Here is a 16,480-nt window from a genome sequence, read left to right on the forward strand (position 1 = left end):
ACCTCAGAAATGAAGGGGCTGCCCTTGAAGGGGATCTTCTCTGGACCAACAGTGCCCCCAGGACAGGCAGAACAGTGGGTGTTGGCAGGGATGCGCCCCTGGATGTGTGAGCAGTGTGTGTGCATTGTGTGTCTGTGTGTGTGAGCGCTGTGCCTCTACCCGCGGGTGGGGTGGGGCGGGAGAGGGCGGGGTCTGCGGGCGGGGCCGGAGCGGGGCGGGGCGGGGCGGGCCGAGTGGGGGTCTGGGCTGCCTACGCCAGGCGCTCCTTGCGCGCGGCGGTGGCCGGGTGCTGCACCGACTGGGCGCGTGGAGGGGCCACCGCCCCCTGCGCCCCCCCGGGCTGACGCGGCGAGGACTGCATAACGGGCGGCAGCATGGAGCAGGTCAGCGGGCGCGGGTGCGTGTCGGGGAGGGGAGAGCGGGGGGAGTGAGGACTGGATGAGGGTGGGTGCGCCGAGAGGGAGGGGGGCCCGCCACCTTGGGAGGGTTGGGGCTCTGGAGCTCCGGGCGGAGCTCTGGGGAAGGGTTACGACTGGTGTGACACAGAGCTGGTGAGCGCGCGCGCACACACACACACACACACACAGACACACATAGACACACACACAGACACACACACCCGAGTACTCCCCCACCACTGACAAACAGGGAGGCGCTCACCGAGGGCTCACACGCTGTTTCGCTCCCCATCCCTGTTCCAGAAGGAGAGCATTTAGAAGCCCCCCTCCCCACTCGGTAAGGTCCCGGCTCCATCCAGGATGCTAGCAGGCTCTGCATAATGAAGGAGTGACAGAAGGTGGTCGTAAAACTACCGCTGACCCTCCCGACCGCCCCCACCCTGTGGGACCTCAAGATACAACCGTCCCCCTCCCCCTATACATCAAGGGGCTTCTCCCAGCCAGCATCCCCCTCCATTCCCAGTTACAGCAGGTGCAGCAACTGCTGCCACCATTTCATGGCAGTGAAAAGATGGGGTGGGCTGGGCAGCTTCTTCACATGCCCCCCAGACACAGACCTGCAGCCCCAGTCAGGCTCTGGGAGGGCTGTCTTTCACACAGTATCCAACAGAGGAGGTCAGGGTGATGGCCCCCTCAGGTCAGATCACCTCACTCCCTCCACAGAGCTTAGCAAATCCTGGACAAGAGGGGTTGGTCCCCTTAAGTGAGTGGGGGGCCCTCTATCCTGACTTGCAGCCCCCTGTTCTAAGATGGACAGAATCCTGATGTGGGCTGAAGGGAGGGCTGCCTTGCTCCCTTCCTGAGGTGAGAGGTCTTGGGGTGGGGCCTGGAGTGGAAGGGTTTTCTGTTCCTGGGTGTGCCTTTTAGTGTCCACACACTCCCAGGCTCTGCTTAAGGTGGTGGCCTGGGGCCCTGGGCTCTGAGACACCCTCCCCTCTGTGGCAGAGGGGTTCTTGTGTTCCCTGTGATGGTGGTGAGGAGGGGTGTGGGGAGGGGTAGAGGGTGTGGAGTCAGGGACGGGGTGATCTTAAGTTCTGGGGATTGAAGAGGGGCTCTGAGGAGTCATGAAGCACTCTGGGCGTCTTCCCTAGGCTGGATGTGATGTTTGGGGAGGGCTGTGGGCTGGTCTAGTCTCCAGGCCTGCTGGGCATCTTGGCTGTTAATTTAAATGGCCAGTGGCAGCTCCCCGGAGCACCAGGCCTGGCAGGGGGAAGGGGACTCCATTCGTCATTCTCTGCTATTGTCATTACTGACTCAACTCCACTCTGAGCACAAAAAAGCAGGGTTTGGGGGGACAGGACTAAAAGCCACTGAATTGCTCACGTTAAAATAGTTAAATTTATGTTATATGAATTTCACCTCCATTTTTTAAAAAAAGGAGGGGCAGGGCTAGGCGACACCATTACTTTATGCCTAGAGGACCCTGAACACATCTCACTGGGCCTGCAGCACGGCCTGAGTTGCTCCTCCATCAGCCTTTCATACTTCTTCTGGGGGTCAGGTGCTTCCCCTTTCCCAGAGGCAGAGCCTGGCTCCCCTGTACCCTGGCATCGTGGAAGGGAGGACAGACCATGGAAGAGAGTAAGGACATTGGGCTCTTGCCGTGGCCTCATCAAAGGGACACTGGGAGCCCTTGGACATCTGTCCTCTCTGGGCTGCTGTGAAATCCCTGCCAGCTGTGCTGAGCCGTGGCTTTCCAGTGCTTTCTAGGTGTCCTAAGACACCTCTGCTGCGACGCACAGCAGCCAGCTTGTCCCCTGGACTGTGAGACACCCCACAACCCACAAGGGGACTGTGATGATCAGCACAGCCTTGGAGGTGCCCGCGCTGATGTCAGTGCCTTAAGGCAGCTGCAGCCCTGCCAGCCCCGCGGCTGTTGCCAGCTTTCTGGATATGCCGGAAGCATGGTTGTGTATGGGGTGCTTCTGAAATCAGAGCTTCTTTCACCACACCAGGGGAAGCTCCTATTTTAAGTTTCCCTTGTGCCCAACCCTCTTGTAAAGCAAAGAATCCTTTTATAGTGCAAGGACCGCCCTGATGTGTCTGTTTGGTATGTGTGGATTTTGGCATGTAGGGTTTCCTTAAAGGGGAGCACGCCTGGAATCTCTCACAGGGTCTGGAATTGCTGGGCGGGGTGGGTGCCAAGACCGAAGGGCTCGCCCCCCTGTGGTCAGTGCCCTGCCCCTCTTTTCTCTCCATTTTACTCCCCTCACTCCCTCCCAGGGTTGGCTCTGGGCCAGACAGAGGAGCGGGGAAGCAGCTGCTGGGGATTTCCAGAGCTTCCAGGGGGAGGTGGGAGCCACCCCTCCCCTCCTCCTTTCGCCCCTCCCCTCTGTTCCTCCCCTCCCTCCTTCTCTGCTCTGCTTCTAGGTTCCCCTCCTCTCTCCTCCTCTCCCCACCCCCACCCTCCCAGAAGGGTAGGGAGACAGGGAGGAGAGTGGAGCTGCCCCTCCTCCGTGCAGGGATTTGCAGGGGCCAGGTAGAGCGAGGCAGGGTCTGAGGGCCTCTGGCAGAAGCAGGGCTGCAGGCCAGTTGCTGGCAGAAATTAAAAGCCCTCCCAAAGAATCATGAATTTAGCATCCTGGAGCTGGAGGGGACTACATGGCCTAGCTCCTCCCAGAGGGGTCGTGCTTCATAGAAAGAGTAAGGGCTTAGTGTCAGACTTCAGCAAAACTATTTAACCTCTCTGAGCCCATTTCCTCATTTATGTAATGAGGCTAATAATACCTACCTCCCAGTGTTGTCATGGGGAGTAATGTTTGTAAAGAGCTCGGCACATAGTAGGTGCTCAACACTTTTAATTCCCTTCCCTTCCATCCTGGTGTTTTCAAGCCCCTGCTAGATGATGTCACGGTCGTCATAAGTCGTCTCTTAGTCTTGCACACACGCTCATATACATTCAACTGCCCGGTGTCACATAGTGAAGAGCCCTCGGGGCTGAGACCCGAGCCCCAAACCTCTTCCTCTTCCCCAGCCGTGACATACGTTTCCCAACATGATTCCCCTGAGGGGCTGCCAGTTGCAAGCGGCACGGCTGGGGCATCTTTCATCCACCCCCTGTCCTGATACCAGGGTTTCGCTGGGTGTGGCTTGTTTGCCCTGCTGCCAGCCCAAGGAAGCTGCAGCCTCTCTCTCAACCCCAAGTCAGCTGTCCGAAGGTTGCTGGGTTGGGGCCCCAGCTGTTTGGCAGGTTGCCAATGCCTCTCAGCCCTTGGGCCAGGGGGCTGTACCTCCCTCCTTGAGGTGTGTTCAGGTGGGATCCCTCTTATCCAGGATTCCTCAGGGACCTGACAGAAGGGATGAGGGTAGAGACTGGCATGATCTCGAGTGGACCGTTGCCCCATCCTACACCATTCAAGGAGCTTGATGAGGTCTGAGGTCCCCTCTCTGTGATGCCTGGGGCTCTGCCAGACCTGGGCCCCACCCCTTCCCTAGCTCTCAGCCTTCAGGCCTCCTTTCTCTGCCACCTGCCTGTTAAGGGCCATCAAGGTCTAGGTCAAACACTACCTCCCAAGGCCCCTGCCTTCTCTTCTCATTATGGAAGGCTCCCTTCTGCTTTGCTCGATGCTCTGCTTGTAGCACCATCATGGCACCATCCCAGCCACCCTTTGCTGTGCTTGTTGCCCTCCCTGGAATATGAGCTTTTTGGTTCATTCCCCGCTCCCCCACAGAGCAGTTTGCATGTAGACAGCACTCAATAAATGTCTTTGGACTTGACTGAACTGGGTACCACCTGCTTTGGAAATGAAAGTTTAGGTGGGCATGGGTTGCTTCGAGGGGACAAGCAGAGGATCTGGGGGCTGAAAGCCAAAGGAACAAGAACAAGTCAGGTCTCTCCTCGGCCCTTCCCTCTAGTCCTGCCCTCCTGCCCTTCTCCACCAGGGGGTGCTCTTTCCCCTTCAATGGAAGGGCAGGCAGCTATTACCAGGTTTATGGTCACCAACCAGCCCTGTAACCTGCCTTCCACCCATTCCTTTGAATCCATTATCGAATGTGAGCCCTCAGTTGGAGACTGGCAGAGGAGGCCTATTGTTTTCATCTACAGAGAGTGAAACTGAGGTTCAGAGAATATACTTTTCCTCAAAGACATTCAGCTACTAGGAGGGCAGCATGGGAACCTGAACCCCGGCCTTTGGACTCTTGGTTCAGGGCTCCTTGATGACACTGTACAACCCCTAGCTGGCTCCTGGCCCAGGCCTGATCCCGACCCTGGACTGCTCTGGTCTGTGGACTCCCTGACCTCTCCCCATGCTCCCCTCCTAACCCTACCTGGCTCTGGGGAAGGCGGGTTCTTCCTCTGGCACGACTCTGGGTTCTTTTTCCTCTACTCCACTCATTACCCCCTCAGGCTCTCTCCCTTGGCTTCTCCTCCACAACCAAAAAGCCTGCTCAAGTGTCCCCCACTCAAATAGAGCCATGCCTCACCCCGACTCACCTGTGCTGTCCGGCTGTCCCTTCCTGGTAACTGTCTCAGTGGCCCAATTCCATTTCACCACCCTCCCTTTTTCACCCCCCCCCTTTTTTTTTAAATTTCTTCACCCTTGATGCTCTTCCTCACTGCACAGTCTGGCCTCCACCCTACCCGTCCCCTGCCTGACACAGTGCCATTTCCTCTGGCTCTCTCTCCTCAGTCCTCCTTGCTGCCCCTTCCTTCCTCACCTGCCCCAAAAGGTGAGTGCCCTTGGGTCCCATCCTACATCTGGTCTCCACTCTGCACTGTCCCTGGAGAATCTGAACCACACTCCTGATCCACCGATGACTTCCAAAGCCATTCTCTAGCTCAGGCCTCTCTTCAGGGAGATGGACCCAGGGTTCGAGCTGCTAATCACTACTCGACCAGCAACACAGCCTGCAGGTTAAGTGTGTGGACTCTGGAACCCAAAGGCGTGGGTTCAAATCCTGCATGGCCTTGGGTAAGATACTCAAGCCCTCTCGGCCTCAGTGTCCTTATCCAGTAAATGAGGATTATAATATCTGTTTCACAGCTCCTTTGTAAGGCTAATTTGGAATAATGTATACAAAGGATTACTTGGCCCAGTGCCTGGCACGTCCCTTCTCCCTGAGAACACTCCAGACAACTCGTCTACCTAATATTCTGAGTGAGAAACCTCGGAGTTGTTCTAGACGCTTCCATTTCCTTCCCGCAACTCCCATTTGGTCAACAAGACCTGGGGGCCTCTGATTATTCATGCCCCCTGCCCAGGTGCAGGGCCCCCCCACCTGGCCGCCCTTGCCACAGTGGCCATGGCACATCTCCGCTTAAATCCCTGCCCTAAGCCAGGCTAGAATCTAAGTGCCTCAGGCACAGTCACTCCACAGTAACATCCCCACCCGCATTTCCTTCCTCATCCCTCCATGCTTCCTGCCCAGAACCTTCCGCTTGGCTCCAGCCACACTGCTAGAGTCTGCTCTCTCCTGCCTCCCTGCCTCTGTCCATGATATTCTTTCTCCCTGGAGTGTTTCTCCCCCCGTTGCCCACCCCACCCCGTCCCATCCATGATGCCCTCAAAAGATCACGGTCACCTGCTTCTGAAAGACTTCCTCTGCTTCTCCAGCCTCCCATGGCTCCTTTTCTGGGATCTCAGGACCCCTCAAGGGAAGGAGCTAAGCCTTATCTCCTATCCCCAGAGGCAACCTCCACCGTCCCACCCATGGTATATCAGGACTCCCAGTAAACATTTGTGAATGAAGGAAGGTGATTGGGCTGGGAGAGGAATTTAGAAAGAGGGGGAGTATAAAGAGGGTCCTCAGTGAGGGACATCCTCCATCCCGTGTTGGGCTTCACTGCCCTCATCCCCAGAGAAAGAGTGTGCCGGGAAGAGAGTGGACTTGGGGGGCGTGGAGAGTAGGATGCAGGGAATGAGACACAGACGTCAGAGGGAAGGGGAGCCAGGATAGAAAGGAAGAATGAAAGAGGTGCTGGAGAAGGTGGATGGGGGAGGGCCAGGACGGGATGGGGGTGCAGGTCAAGGTGCAGGAAGAGGTGGGAAGGGCAGCAGGGTGGGGGAAGAGCGCACTTTCTGGGAAGTGGGAGAGGGTGGGGGAGGTGAGTGCAGTGCATTGTGGAGGGAGGAATTGCCTGCCGGCCAGTGTGAGCTCATTTCCTCTCACCGCCTCCTGCAGTGTCTGAGGGCATCAGGCTCTGGAAAAAGTGAGCCAGGGGCACCCCAGAGGCCACCACCCTCCTCCCCTTCCCCACAGCCTCAGTCCACTCTGGATCTCAGATGCCACCACTCTCCCCTTACACATTTGTTTTGAGAGGAAAGGACCCCTGAGCCAGGGTGGCAGCAAGCCTTAGACTGTTGGAGCCACAGGGCAGAAAGAGTCAGACAGAGGGACCTGGTTTAAGATTAAGCAAGAAAATACAGGCAGTATGATGGATTCCGGTTAGATAGCAGGAAGAACTTCTCAGAAGTGGCGCATAATTCTGGCTGCACGTGACCTTGATGAAGAGAGGTGGGGAAGGAAGGAGTCCTTAACTGCCCTTAACTGCCCTTCCATTATTACAAAAGCATCCCTTTCCATTGACTTCCAGGGAATTTAAAATAAATTAAATAAAACATAAGATTTAAAAACAAGTCAATATCTCCTTCTCAGGTTTACAGGAGTAAGGATGTTCTAGTAGGTGTCTGGGCCATACTGCCCCCTGCAGGGCCTGACTCCCTGATCCTGAGGGGTCCAGGACTTGGGGCTCATCCGCTCTCAGGAGTCGGGATGGTGGTGGTGGTGAAGCAAAGAGGTTTTATGAGGCTCACTGCCCCAGAGTGGGTGGCCCATTTCAGCAGGCAGAGTCGACCTTCCTGCTTTCATTGCCTGTCTTGCCCAAAATCATATTCCTATTAATCTGTGGTCTCTGCCTTCCTTTTTTCACAATCTGGGTGAAGGAATGCAGGAGCCCTTTAAAACTACAAAAAGTCAAGGGAAAGAGGTAAGCGTAGGCTGTAAAAAATAGGAGGTAGGAAGGATGTTAGTTAGATAGCAGAAAGAACTTTCCAGCAGAAACTAAGGACTGAGAGACTGCCCCTTCCTGGATCATCAGGGGATGGGCTGCAGGGGTCCTGCTTGGGGGCAGGGAAATGAGAAACTGACTCAGGACCCCGACGGTTCTTTGGGCCCAGCTCAGAATGAAGCTGGGAAGGGAGGCTGTGGGAGCTTGTGATTGGGAGGCCTGGAGGGTCTCTGCTCTTACTGTCACCCACTGCAGAGTGGGTCTGTGGGCTGTCTAGAGGCCTGAGCCACAGGCTGGCTCGGTGGGGGTCTGAAGGGCTGGGGCACCTGCCTCTCTCACAGCCTGCATGGGATCCTGGGCTGAGACTCTGCCTGGGAGGGGTGTCCTAGATTGAGGAGCATGAAGCCCCTGAAAGTTCCCCTGTTACCCTCGTCGTCCTCCCCGTCCCCCTTGGGTATAACCATCTCTGCCCTTGTCTCAGCTTCCGTGAGTCTCTGGATGGAAGGCTCCCTAAGCCTTTTTTCTGTCTCTCCCTCTCTTCCAACCTGGGTCTCTTCATCTTTGTCTTTGATTTTCTCTGCCTCGCTCTACTCTGTCTCTGTCGTGTCCCTGCCTCTCTCATGCTTTCTGGGTCTCTCCGTCTCTGTTTCTGACTCTCTCTGTCTGGCTGTGTTTCTCTCTGCTTTCCTTTCCCTTCCTTCCTCCCTCCCTCCCTCTCTCGGTGCTAGTTCTGTGTTCTGTGCCGTTGTCCTCTTTCCTCAGCCGGCCCGGATCACCGTCTATCTGGGCTAGTCCCCTGGAGGCCGGCCCAAACCCTCTCTAAGACCATCTCTCTTCCGCTGGCTGTGTTCTGCCCCCTAGCTCCGCTGCCAGCGCCAACCCCTGCCTCAGCCCTCTGTACCAGTCTGCTACCCTAACAAGAGGCAGAGGGTGCGCCCCATTAGGAGCGCAGGAGGAGGAGCGAAGAGACGCCCCACCCCTCCGCGGTCGGCCCCGCCCCGGCCCCGCCCCTCCCTGGTCCCTGCCCGCGCCCCCAGCAGTGCCCTGGCAGCAGAGCCGCAGCTGCCGCCCGATGAATGGAGTCGCCTTCTGCCTGGTCGGGATCCCGCCCCGCCCGGAGCCCCGGCCCCCCAAGGTGAGGGTGCTGAGCCAGGGGAGGGGGCGGATCCAGCCGCTAACGGGAAGCTGGCAGCTAGGGCAGGGGTCGCTGCGCCCCCGCTCGGCGGGCACAGCCTGGGGCGCACGGCGCGGGCACCACGGGCATGGCTGCAGGGAACATCGGCTGGTGGCCGGGGAGGGTGCCGGAGCGCGAGCTGCCCTGGGCAGGGGGCGGAAGGAAGAAGGCAGGCAGGGGGCCGGGGCTAGCACGGGGCTGCCAGGGCCGGGGGCACCGACCCGGGCGGCGGTGCCAGGCCCCCGGCGGCCGGGCAGCGGGGGCGGGAGGCCCAAGCCTTTTGTCCGGGTTTTCCAGGCGGGGCGCCTGCCGCCGTTTCCTCTGCCCGAGTTTTCGTTTTCCGTTGGCGAGGCCCCGGCACAGCTGGAGGGAGAGGGAGTGGGGGAGGGGTTCCCGGAGCGGGATGTCCTTGGCCACTGTGGCCGGACACCCCTTCCCTGCGCCACACTCCCCCCGCTGCCGGGCCGGACCGCCCGACGAACTGTCCGGCGCGGGTCTACGGCCCCCCCGCACCCCGGGGAAGAGAAACAGGCCGGGGACCCCTGGTCTTGCAGGCGCGGCTGCCCTCCCCTCTGCCCTCTCGGGCTGGCTGTGGGTGGGTCTGGGCACGGGGTGCCAGGGTCATTACTCAGCGCTGGGCTGCTTTGCTTGGGTTCTTTCATCTGCCGGCTGCTGAGGCTGGGGAGGGCCAGCAGGGGCCTCCGGGCCCCACTGGGGCCAGCACCCTACCTCTGAGCCTGACTGCCCCGTCCCACTGGAGCGCCCCAACATGCACTCCACCCCTTTCCAAGTCGAAGGATTGAACACTGTCAGGCCAGTCATTTTCTGAGCTTGAAAAAGAAGTTTCCTGGGGGTCCAGGTTGGGATCAAGACCTGGGCTGAGGAGGTCTCTTCCTCTTTTGACGGGGCTGGAGGATTTAGGGCCATTCCTCCCCAACCATCCCCTCAGTGTTGGAGCTGGGGGTCTGGTGCTTTGCAAACTCTGAAACTGGTGTGTATCTCAGGAGCTGGATGTAGGCACAGTTCTCCCTTGGTCTGCATCTCTATCCCCTGACTCCCCCTCCAGCTTTCAGCCAAAGTGTTTCCTAATTAGAAACTTGAATTTCAGGGTGGACTGGGGGGATGGAAGTGAACGTCATTATCGTTGAGTTCCTGGGATTCCCACCTCCCACCCCCCAACACACACACACCAACACCTACTTCATCTCCACCCCCCTCTACTATCTCCACCCCCAGCCCCACCCTGTGGCCCAGCTGTGGGAGGGCAGGGAAGGAGTTTGATCCCCTGGGGTTCTCCCCCTCTGCCAGGGCAACAGCCCCATTCCCCAGAGCGGCCGCTCTCACTGAGATGTGCTCACTGGCCTGCGACTTGAATCTCAATTACATAACCAGTCATTTCGCCTCCAAACACAGCCCAAAGGCCCCTAGCCCCAGTCTCTTCTTCTACTTGCTCACAAGGTGGTTGGGTCCACCGTAGGTTTCTGGGAGCTCCAGTTTCCTGCATCTGAAGCCCCTCCCTCCCCTTGGGAATGATGAGGTCAGTAAATCCTTCAATGCTGGATCTGAGGGCCTCAAAAGCCCTGGGAGCAGGCAGGGTGGGTATTAGGGTCTGAGACTACACAGTGACAGTGCCAGGTCTAGAACCTGGGTCTTCTGATGGGAGTCACAGCACAAGATGAAGCTCTAGGGAGGGGAGCATTATTAGCAAGGTGCCTTTGGGACACCATGGGGAATGGGGCAGGCTTTTGAGGATCTCAGCTCAGAGAGGGACTGGACGCTGGGAATAGGCCTTGTGTTTGGGCAGCCTGGATGGGAACCTCTGTGCCCCCGCATCAGGCCAACCCTGAGCTCAGGGGTGATGGGAGCAGGAGGCCAGTCTGGCTCCCAGGGGTGCAGCATTTTGGGCATGGAGTGGGGGATGAGGGAGGGTGCTGAACAGGGCAGTACCGTAGTGGGCAGAGGCATTTATTGCTTCATCCTTTATCACAGGGATACTTAAGAAGGACTTCATGATGTATCAGATTAAAAGAGAGTCTACAAAGGAGAATGGAATAAGTTACCAAATGAGGGACTGCAATTAGCCATTTGGGAGAACTTCTAGGGAGAGGCTTACAAGCTGCAGCATCCCAGGTGAGCCTGGAGCACCACGTAGTGAAGTTTCCTCCAGTAGAGTGGGTTAGGTAGATTCCTGTAATGTTGGATTCCAGTGTAGAAATCTGGAGAGATTCATGGGAGATGCAAATATACTCAAATGAGCATATATATTAGTGCCTGAAAAAAATACGTTTTAAGGATGGAGAATTGCTCTAATAGTATAGCTGATAGCTAAGACATAGATAGCAATTACTCTAGGCCAGGATTTATATAAGTTACCTCATTTAATCCTCACAGAACCACCGTGACGTGGGTGCCGTTATTATCCTCATTTTTCAGTTGAGGACACTGAGGCACAGAGAGCCAATAGTTTGGCCAAAATCACATTGCTAACAAGTGGCAGAGCCAGGGTAGGAACCCAGAAGTCTGGCTCAAGTTCATGGTCTCACTGCACTACCCTGCTTTTCATGACCTGCCTTGTCTGCTGTCACTCTCACCCTGAATCTGGGTCCGTCTTGGGTACAGGCCAAGATCAAGGTCAACCTCTTGCTGGATTGGAGCTTGGTTGCTTTCAGCTGGGACAGGGATGGGGACAAGAGGTCTCAGGGTGGCAAAGCCTCAGGTGTCCATCCATGGTTGGTGGGTGGGGAATCAGCTCATTTACTCCACCAACCCCCCCACCCCGCCCTATGCTAGCCCACCGCACTTGGGCTGTGGCTTGGTTCATTGGTGTTTTCCTTCCAAAGGGGCATCAGCCCTGCTCTATTGGCTGCAGGGGTTCAAAGGTGAGATATTGGCTTGGTCAGGGATTTGGACAAAGCCTGGTTTTAATTATCCTGCTCTCTCTCCCTCCCCAGAGACAGCCATGAATAGGGCCTGTGGGAGCTGGCTCTGCCTTTCCCCTAGTACCCTCCAACCCCTTCAAACAACCCGCCTTTAGATCCAGGCCTCCCTCTTTCATGTGAAATTGTGCCAGCTCGTCAGCAGGGCAGTTCCAGTCAGTACCAGGCAGGCGTCTCCTCTTCACTGCCTCAGTGGGACGACAGGCTGGGATGGCCTTGGGACTGGACTCTGGGGCGAGTTTAAAGCTCTTTGGGGGTGGAGTGTATTCATCATCTATCAGAGTGGGTCAGGACCGGAGGGGTCATCTTGTCCAACAGTGGGGAACCTGAGGCCAGAGAGTGGCCAAGGTCAGATAGGCCGGGAGTGGTGGACATGAACCCAGGGGTTCTGACTGCTGGGCTCCCAGGCCATGCCTTTCCCCACACAGTCCTGTCCCGGGTGCCCCCCTCCAGTGCAGGGTTCTGAGACTAGGCCCCAGGAAGGGAAAAGGAGGGCAGGGAGGAGCAGGGACAAGTGGACAATGTGTCCCGTTCATCTCTGTGTCCCCAGTGGCCAGCACAGTGCCTGGCACAGAGCGGCTCTCCATAAATGTTTGTGAAGTGCAGGCCGGGAGCAGCCCCTCCCCTGGCCTCGTGGGTGCCCCGTGCCCAGCTCTGCCCCAGCATTGTGATGCTTGGTCTACACATCAGTCTCCCCTGCCAGACTGGGAAAATAGTCATAGCAACTACTTCCACAGTGCTGACCACTGGGTACATTATTCCTATTCATCTGACAGATGAAGAAACTGGCACAGTGAATTATGTGGCTTCCTGAGGTCACACAGCTAGTAAGTGGCAGAGCTAGGGAGTTGACCGTGCTTATTCCAAGCAGCCCCAGAGGTGTCATGTTTATCTTGGTATCCACAGAGCCTGGTATGCAGCCAGTACTCCGAGAATGTTTGTTGACTGACTGACTCACTGACTCACTGACAGTATATGGAAAAATCACAGAATCCTGTAATCCTTTGGAAGTAGCTAGGTTGGAGTCTTGGGAAAGTAGCCTAGAGGAGCATCATTTTGTTATCTGTGCCAGGAGTGCCTAAGCCAAACCTAGAGAGGAAAGGAAGGCTCACCCAGGGGAATTCCCTGGCGGTCCAGGGGTTAGGACTCTGTGCCCTCACAGCAGGGGGCACGGGCTCCATCCCTGATCGGGGAATTAAGATCCTGCAAGCCGCGTGGTATGGCCAAAAAAAAACCCCATGCCCTATCAGTACTGCCCTCCAAGACTTAACAACAGCCACTGGGGCCCCTCAGCTTTCTGACTTCTCTCTTGCTCCTACCCCCTCCCTTCCTCCTGCAGAGTTCCAAGGGGATGGCGCTGAGCAATGGGCAGGTGGGAAAAGACTACAGGTTGGATTAAAGATGTCTGTTCGTTTTTCATCTCTCTGGCCCTGAGATGTTCAGCCCAATGCATCACCTTTGTGGAAGGTTCTGTGCCTTTCAAGTTGGAGGGTGGACGGAGTGTCAGGTTTGGGACAGGGCCTGTCATAGTTATCAATTCTCCATCTCTCACCTCCAGTCCTAAACCTGAGTCCCAAGGTCACCTCCTCCAACCTTCTCACACCTGCGTAGCCCTAGGCGGGTGACCTCTTCCCCTCTGACTCCCCATGCTCCCCACTGGCTGGGTCTGCCACTATCCGCAGGCCACACTTCATCTGCTGACAAAGGCTGGTGGGAGCTAACTAGGAAAAAAGAAGTGTGGTGGGTGTGGTCTGCCTTCTCATGTCCACAAGCAGCCTCGGGAGATGAGAGGCCCAGGCCTGGCACGGCCCCTGGTACACTGGGAGGCACGTTGGGTGTCTAGGCCCTGCCTTTAGCCTGAGGGGGTTCAAATTTCAGCTTTAGCCCTTATTCACTATGTGACCTTGGCCAAGTTACTTAGTTGTTTTTAGCCTCCATTTTCTTATCCCGGAAATAATCCCTCAAAATTGTTGAGAGGATTAAATGAGGTAATACAGGTGGACTGGCTCACATTGGGTAGTCTCAGCTATTAGCAGCAACTGGATGGAAATGAGAACACCACCATTTGGGCTCAATGAAGAGAACCCTTTATGGTCGGAGTAATCTGAAGAGCTGTTCCTGGAGGTAATGAGGCCCCTGTCAGTGGAGGTGAGCAAGCATAGACTAGACTAGAGAGAATTCAGGCATTGGGTGAGGGGTTGACATAGAAAACCTTAAGGACCCTGCTTTGGGATCAGCACCGTGTGGTAGGAAATTAGAGGAGCAGGTGAGACCTGGTTCCCGCTGTTGGGAACTGGGGGGCGGAGTGAGAGGTTGGCTGCTGTGGTCTGGGCTGTGAGGCTCCTCTGAGGAGAGGGAGTCCTGAGAGGCTGCCTGGAGGAGGCCTGGAAGGATGAGCCTGGTTCTGATGGGTGGGAGAAGCGGGGAGGCCACTGCAGGCCAGGAAGGGCTTGGTGGCTGAGGGGCGGTGCGATGCCTGGACCACTGGCTCTGAAGTCAGCCCAAGGCTGCCTCCACATCCTGGCTGCCCGTTGGGTGTATGGTGGGGGTGGGGAACTGGTAGCTCCCTGACCCCCCACCCCCCACACTCTCCTGGACGAGGGGCCAGGGCTACTCCCTGTGGCAAAGAGCTGGAGCCTGGAAGGAACAGAACTGTGGAAAGAAAGACTTCTTATGCCCAGTGCATTTGGGGGCGTCTGGGGGTCGGGGGAACAGTGGGGCCTTTGTCCCCAGCCACCGGGAATCTGGCCGAGCAGCCAGCCCTGGGTCTGGCTGGGCCCTCGGCAGGCAGGTCCTCTTTGAAGTGACCCTTTCAAAGCTCAGCCTGAATCCCTGGGAGGAGAGAACTTGGGGCGGAGCATGGGGATGACTGAGACCCACAAGCCAAGGATGGAAGCAGACCCAGGACTGGCCCCTTTGGCGGGAGGGCTGGGGGGAGGTGTGTGGGCCGGGGGAATGTGGTCAGGCTAGGGGGACATGTGGGAGCCATGTGGGAGGACAACCACTCCAGGGTTGTCCCCCAAGTGAGGGTTAATTAGGGAAGGACAGAGTTCATTTTGGCCTGGTTTCCAACTGTTCCTAGCTTGACTTCTCTCTGGCTCTGGGCTCCTAAATCTGCAGCTTTTTCCTTTTCAATTTCCTCAAAGAGTGTGAGAGCTCCTAGGAGAGAATTGGGCGTAGATGAAGGACTTAGAGGCCTCGGTAGGAGGGAGGGGTGGAGATCTGGGCTAGCCTGAGAGCCCGGAAAGGCTGGAAGGGGAGGCTGCAGTGCGGACCCCTACCCTCCACCACAGAGTTTCCACCATTCTCCAAAAGAGAGCGAGGGAGTGGGGAGAGATGCCCTGAGAAAGGGAACATCTTTGTAAGTTTTAGCTGGACAGATATTAGAGACCACCCCCTCCCCTGCCTCCCCACTTGGCTCAAAGGGAAACTGAGGCTTAGAGAAAGACCAAGGCCAAGGGACTAGAAGCAGAGGGGAAGGGACAGGCAAAAATGGGAGGAAGAGGGAGGTTGGACGCCAGGTGAGAAGTGGGTTTGGGCTGCTGAGTTCTAATCTGAGGGTAGTGGAGAAGTGCCCTGACCTGCTGTGATTCCATGAACCGGGGGAAAGGAAGGGGCGAGTTTCTGTTGGCAGTTTTTTTTGGACCGAGCAGTGGACCCTGAAGCCTTCGGCAGCCCAGGTGAGACCCCTACCCCACCCTGAGGCTGTTTTCTGGTTCACGCCCCGCATCCCCATCTTCCCCTGGCGCCACAGCACTCTCTGTACTTGGGAAGATTCTTCCAAATCTCCCTTTCCTCTTCCGAGGGTGTGGCCCCTGGTTCCTCCCCAAGAGAGGGAGGAGGGAGCTGAGCACCCCAGGCCATGATTGGGGGCTGCGGGCAGTTCTGGTACTTTCCTGTATCTTGCACTGGCATCCGAAGAGCTGAGCCCTCATTAGCTCTAATGAAGCCTTGGCATCGTGCCCCACCTCTGCCCTGAAGCTCCTGGTGGGGGTGAGGGGATAAGGGGGCAGCTGAGGTTGGACCCATAAGCCCAGGAGGGGGTGGGATGTCTGCAAGAGGGGAGAGTGGGAGTCAGGAAATGGGGGTTACACAAGGCCAGGACTGCTGGTGGGATGAGAAACAGAGCCCTCTTCCTTTCGAACTGGGACCTTTTCCTCCTCCAGTGGCTCCCAGGTGCTATGGTCCCCACAGTGCTAGGGAAAGCATTATCCGAGACTGGGTGTGGCCCAGGGCTCTGAGGACATTCCCAGGCCTGGCTTGTGTGAGAGTGTCCCTCTCCCTAATTATAGCGTGGGGCAGGAGAAGGCCCTGACTCCAGAAACTGGAGGCTCAGTGCCTGGGAAAATCAGGCAGCGGCTAGATTTTCATGCAAGCCATACTTTGTTCATTTGGTGACTATTTCCTCTGTGCCCTCTGGGTTCCAGGCTCTCTCTGTGGGTCTTGGGACCTGGATGGATATGACACAGCCCGGCCCTCAAGGGGTTCTTTGTCTGCTTTTCTCACCACCCAAAAGCTCCACTAAGATTTTTTCAGGGGTTCTGAGATGTGCATCTACAGTATCTGCCAGTCCAGAACACCCCTTGCCACCCCCCAAAATATTATCATAAAAATCGGCCTGATCTAACTGGGGAGACAGACCGAGTTAGACAGACCCTGTCTTCACTGTGACATCATTTGAGTGTGAATGAGGTCACAAAAGTGGTAACAGGAGTTTACAGATGGGAACAGTGTCACTGGGGAGAATTGCTATAGGGATTGGTTAAAAACCAGTTGGTGATATGATTAATCTCCTTTCTCTCATCTCCTGTTTCCAAACAATAGTTAACAATCGTTAAGCTGAGGATTCTTTATCGAAACTTCTTTTGATCAGTTTTCAAGGACCACCATGAAGTGGTCGTACATTTACTGATATATGAACCAAGACCCTGAGAGGCTAAATTACTCCACCAAAGGTCACCCG

General features: G+C 56.6%; 1 protein-coding gene across 2 annotated transcripts in view; it reads left to right on the forward strand.

The window, feature by feature from the left end:
• The first annotated feature begins 269 nt into the window (after positions 1 to 269).
• The window catches only part of ARHGAP23 (Rho GTPase activating protein 23), an 84,360-nt gene continuing 68,149 nt past the window's right edge, over positions 270 to 16,480 (forward strand). Inside the window, exon 1 of one of the 2 annotated variants that reach the window (XM_067020613.1) lies at positions 270 to 383. In XM_067020613.1, the coding sequence (XP_066876714.1) occupies positions 375 to 383 (9 nt within the window). In that variant the 5' untranslated portion in view covers positions 270 to 374. Of the gene's footprint in view, positions 384 to 8,436; positions 8,543 to 16,480 lie in introns of those variants that run through there. The other variant, XM_059046501.2, reaches the window with a different exon arrangement.

The sequence above is a fragment of the Kogia breviceps genome, chromosome 19 (genome assembly GCF_026419965.1).
Source record: "Kogia breviceps isolate mKogBre1 chromosome 19, mKogBre1 haplotype 1, whole genome shotgun sequence".
Taxonomy (NCBI): domain Eukaryota; kingdom Metazoa; phylum Chordata; class Mammalia; order Artiodactyla; family Physeteridae; genus Kogia; species Kogia breviceps.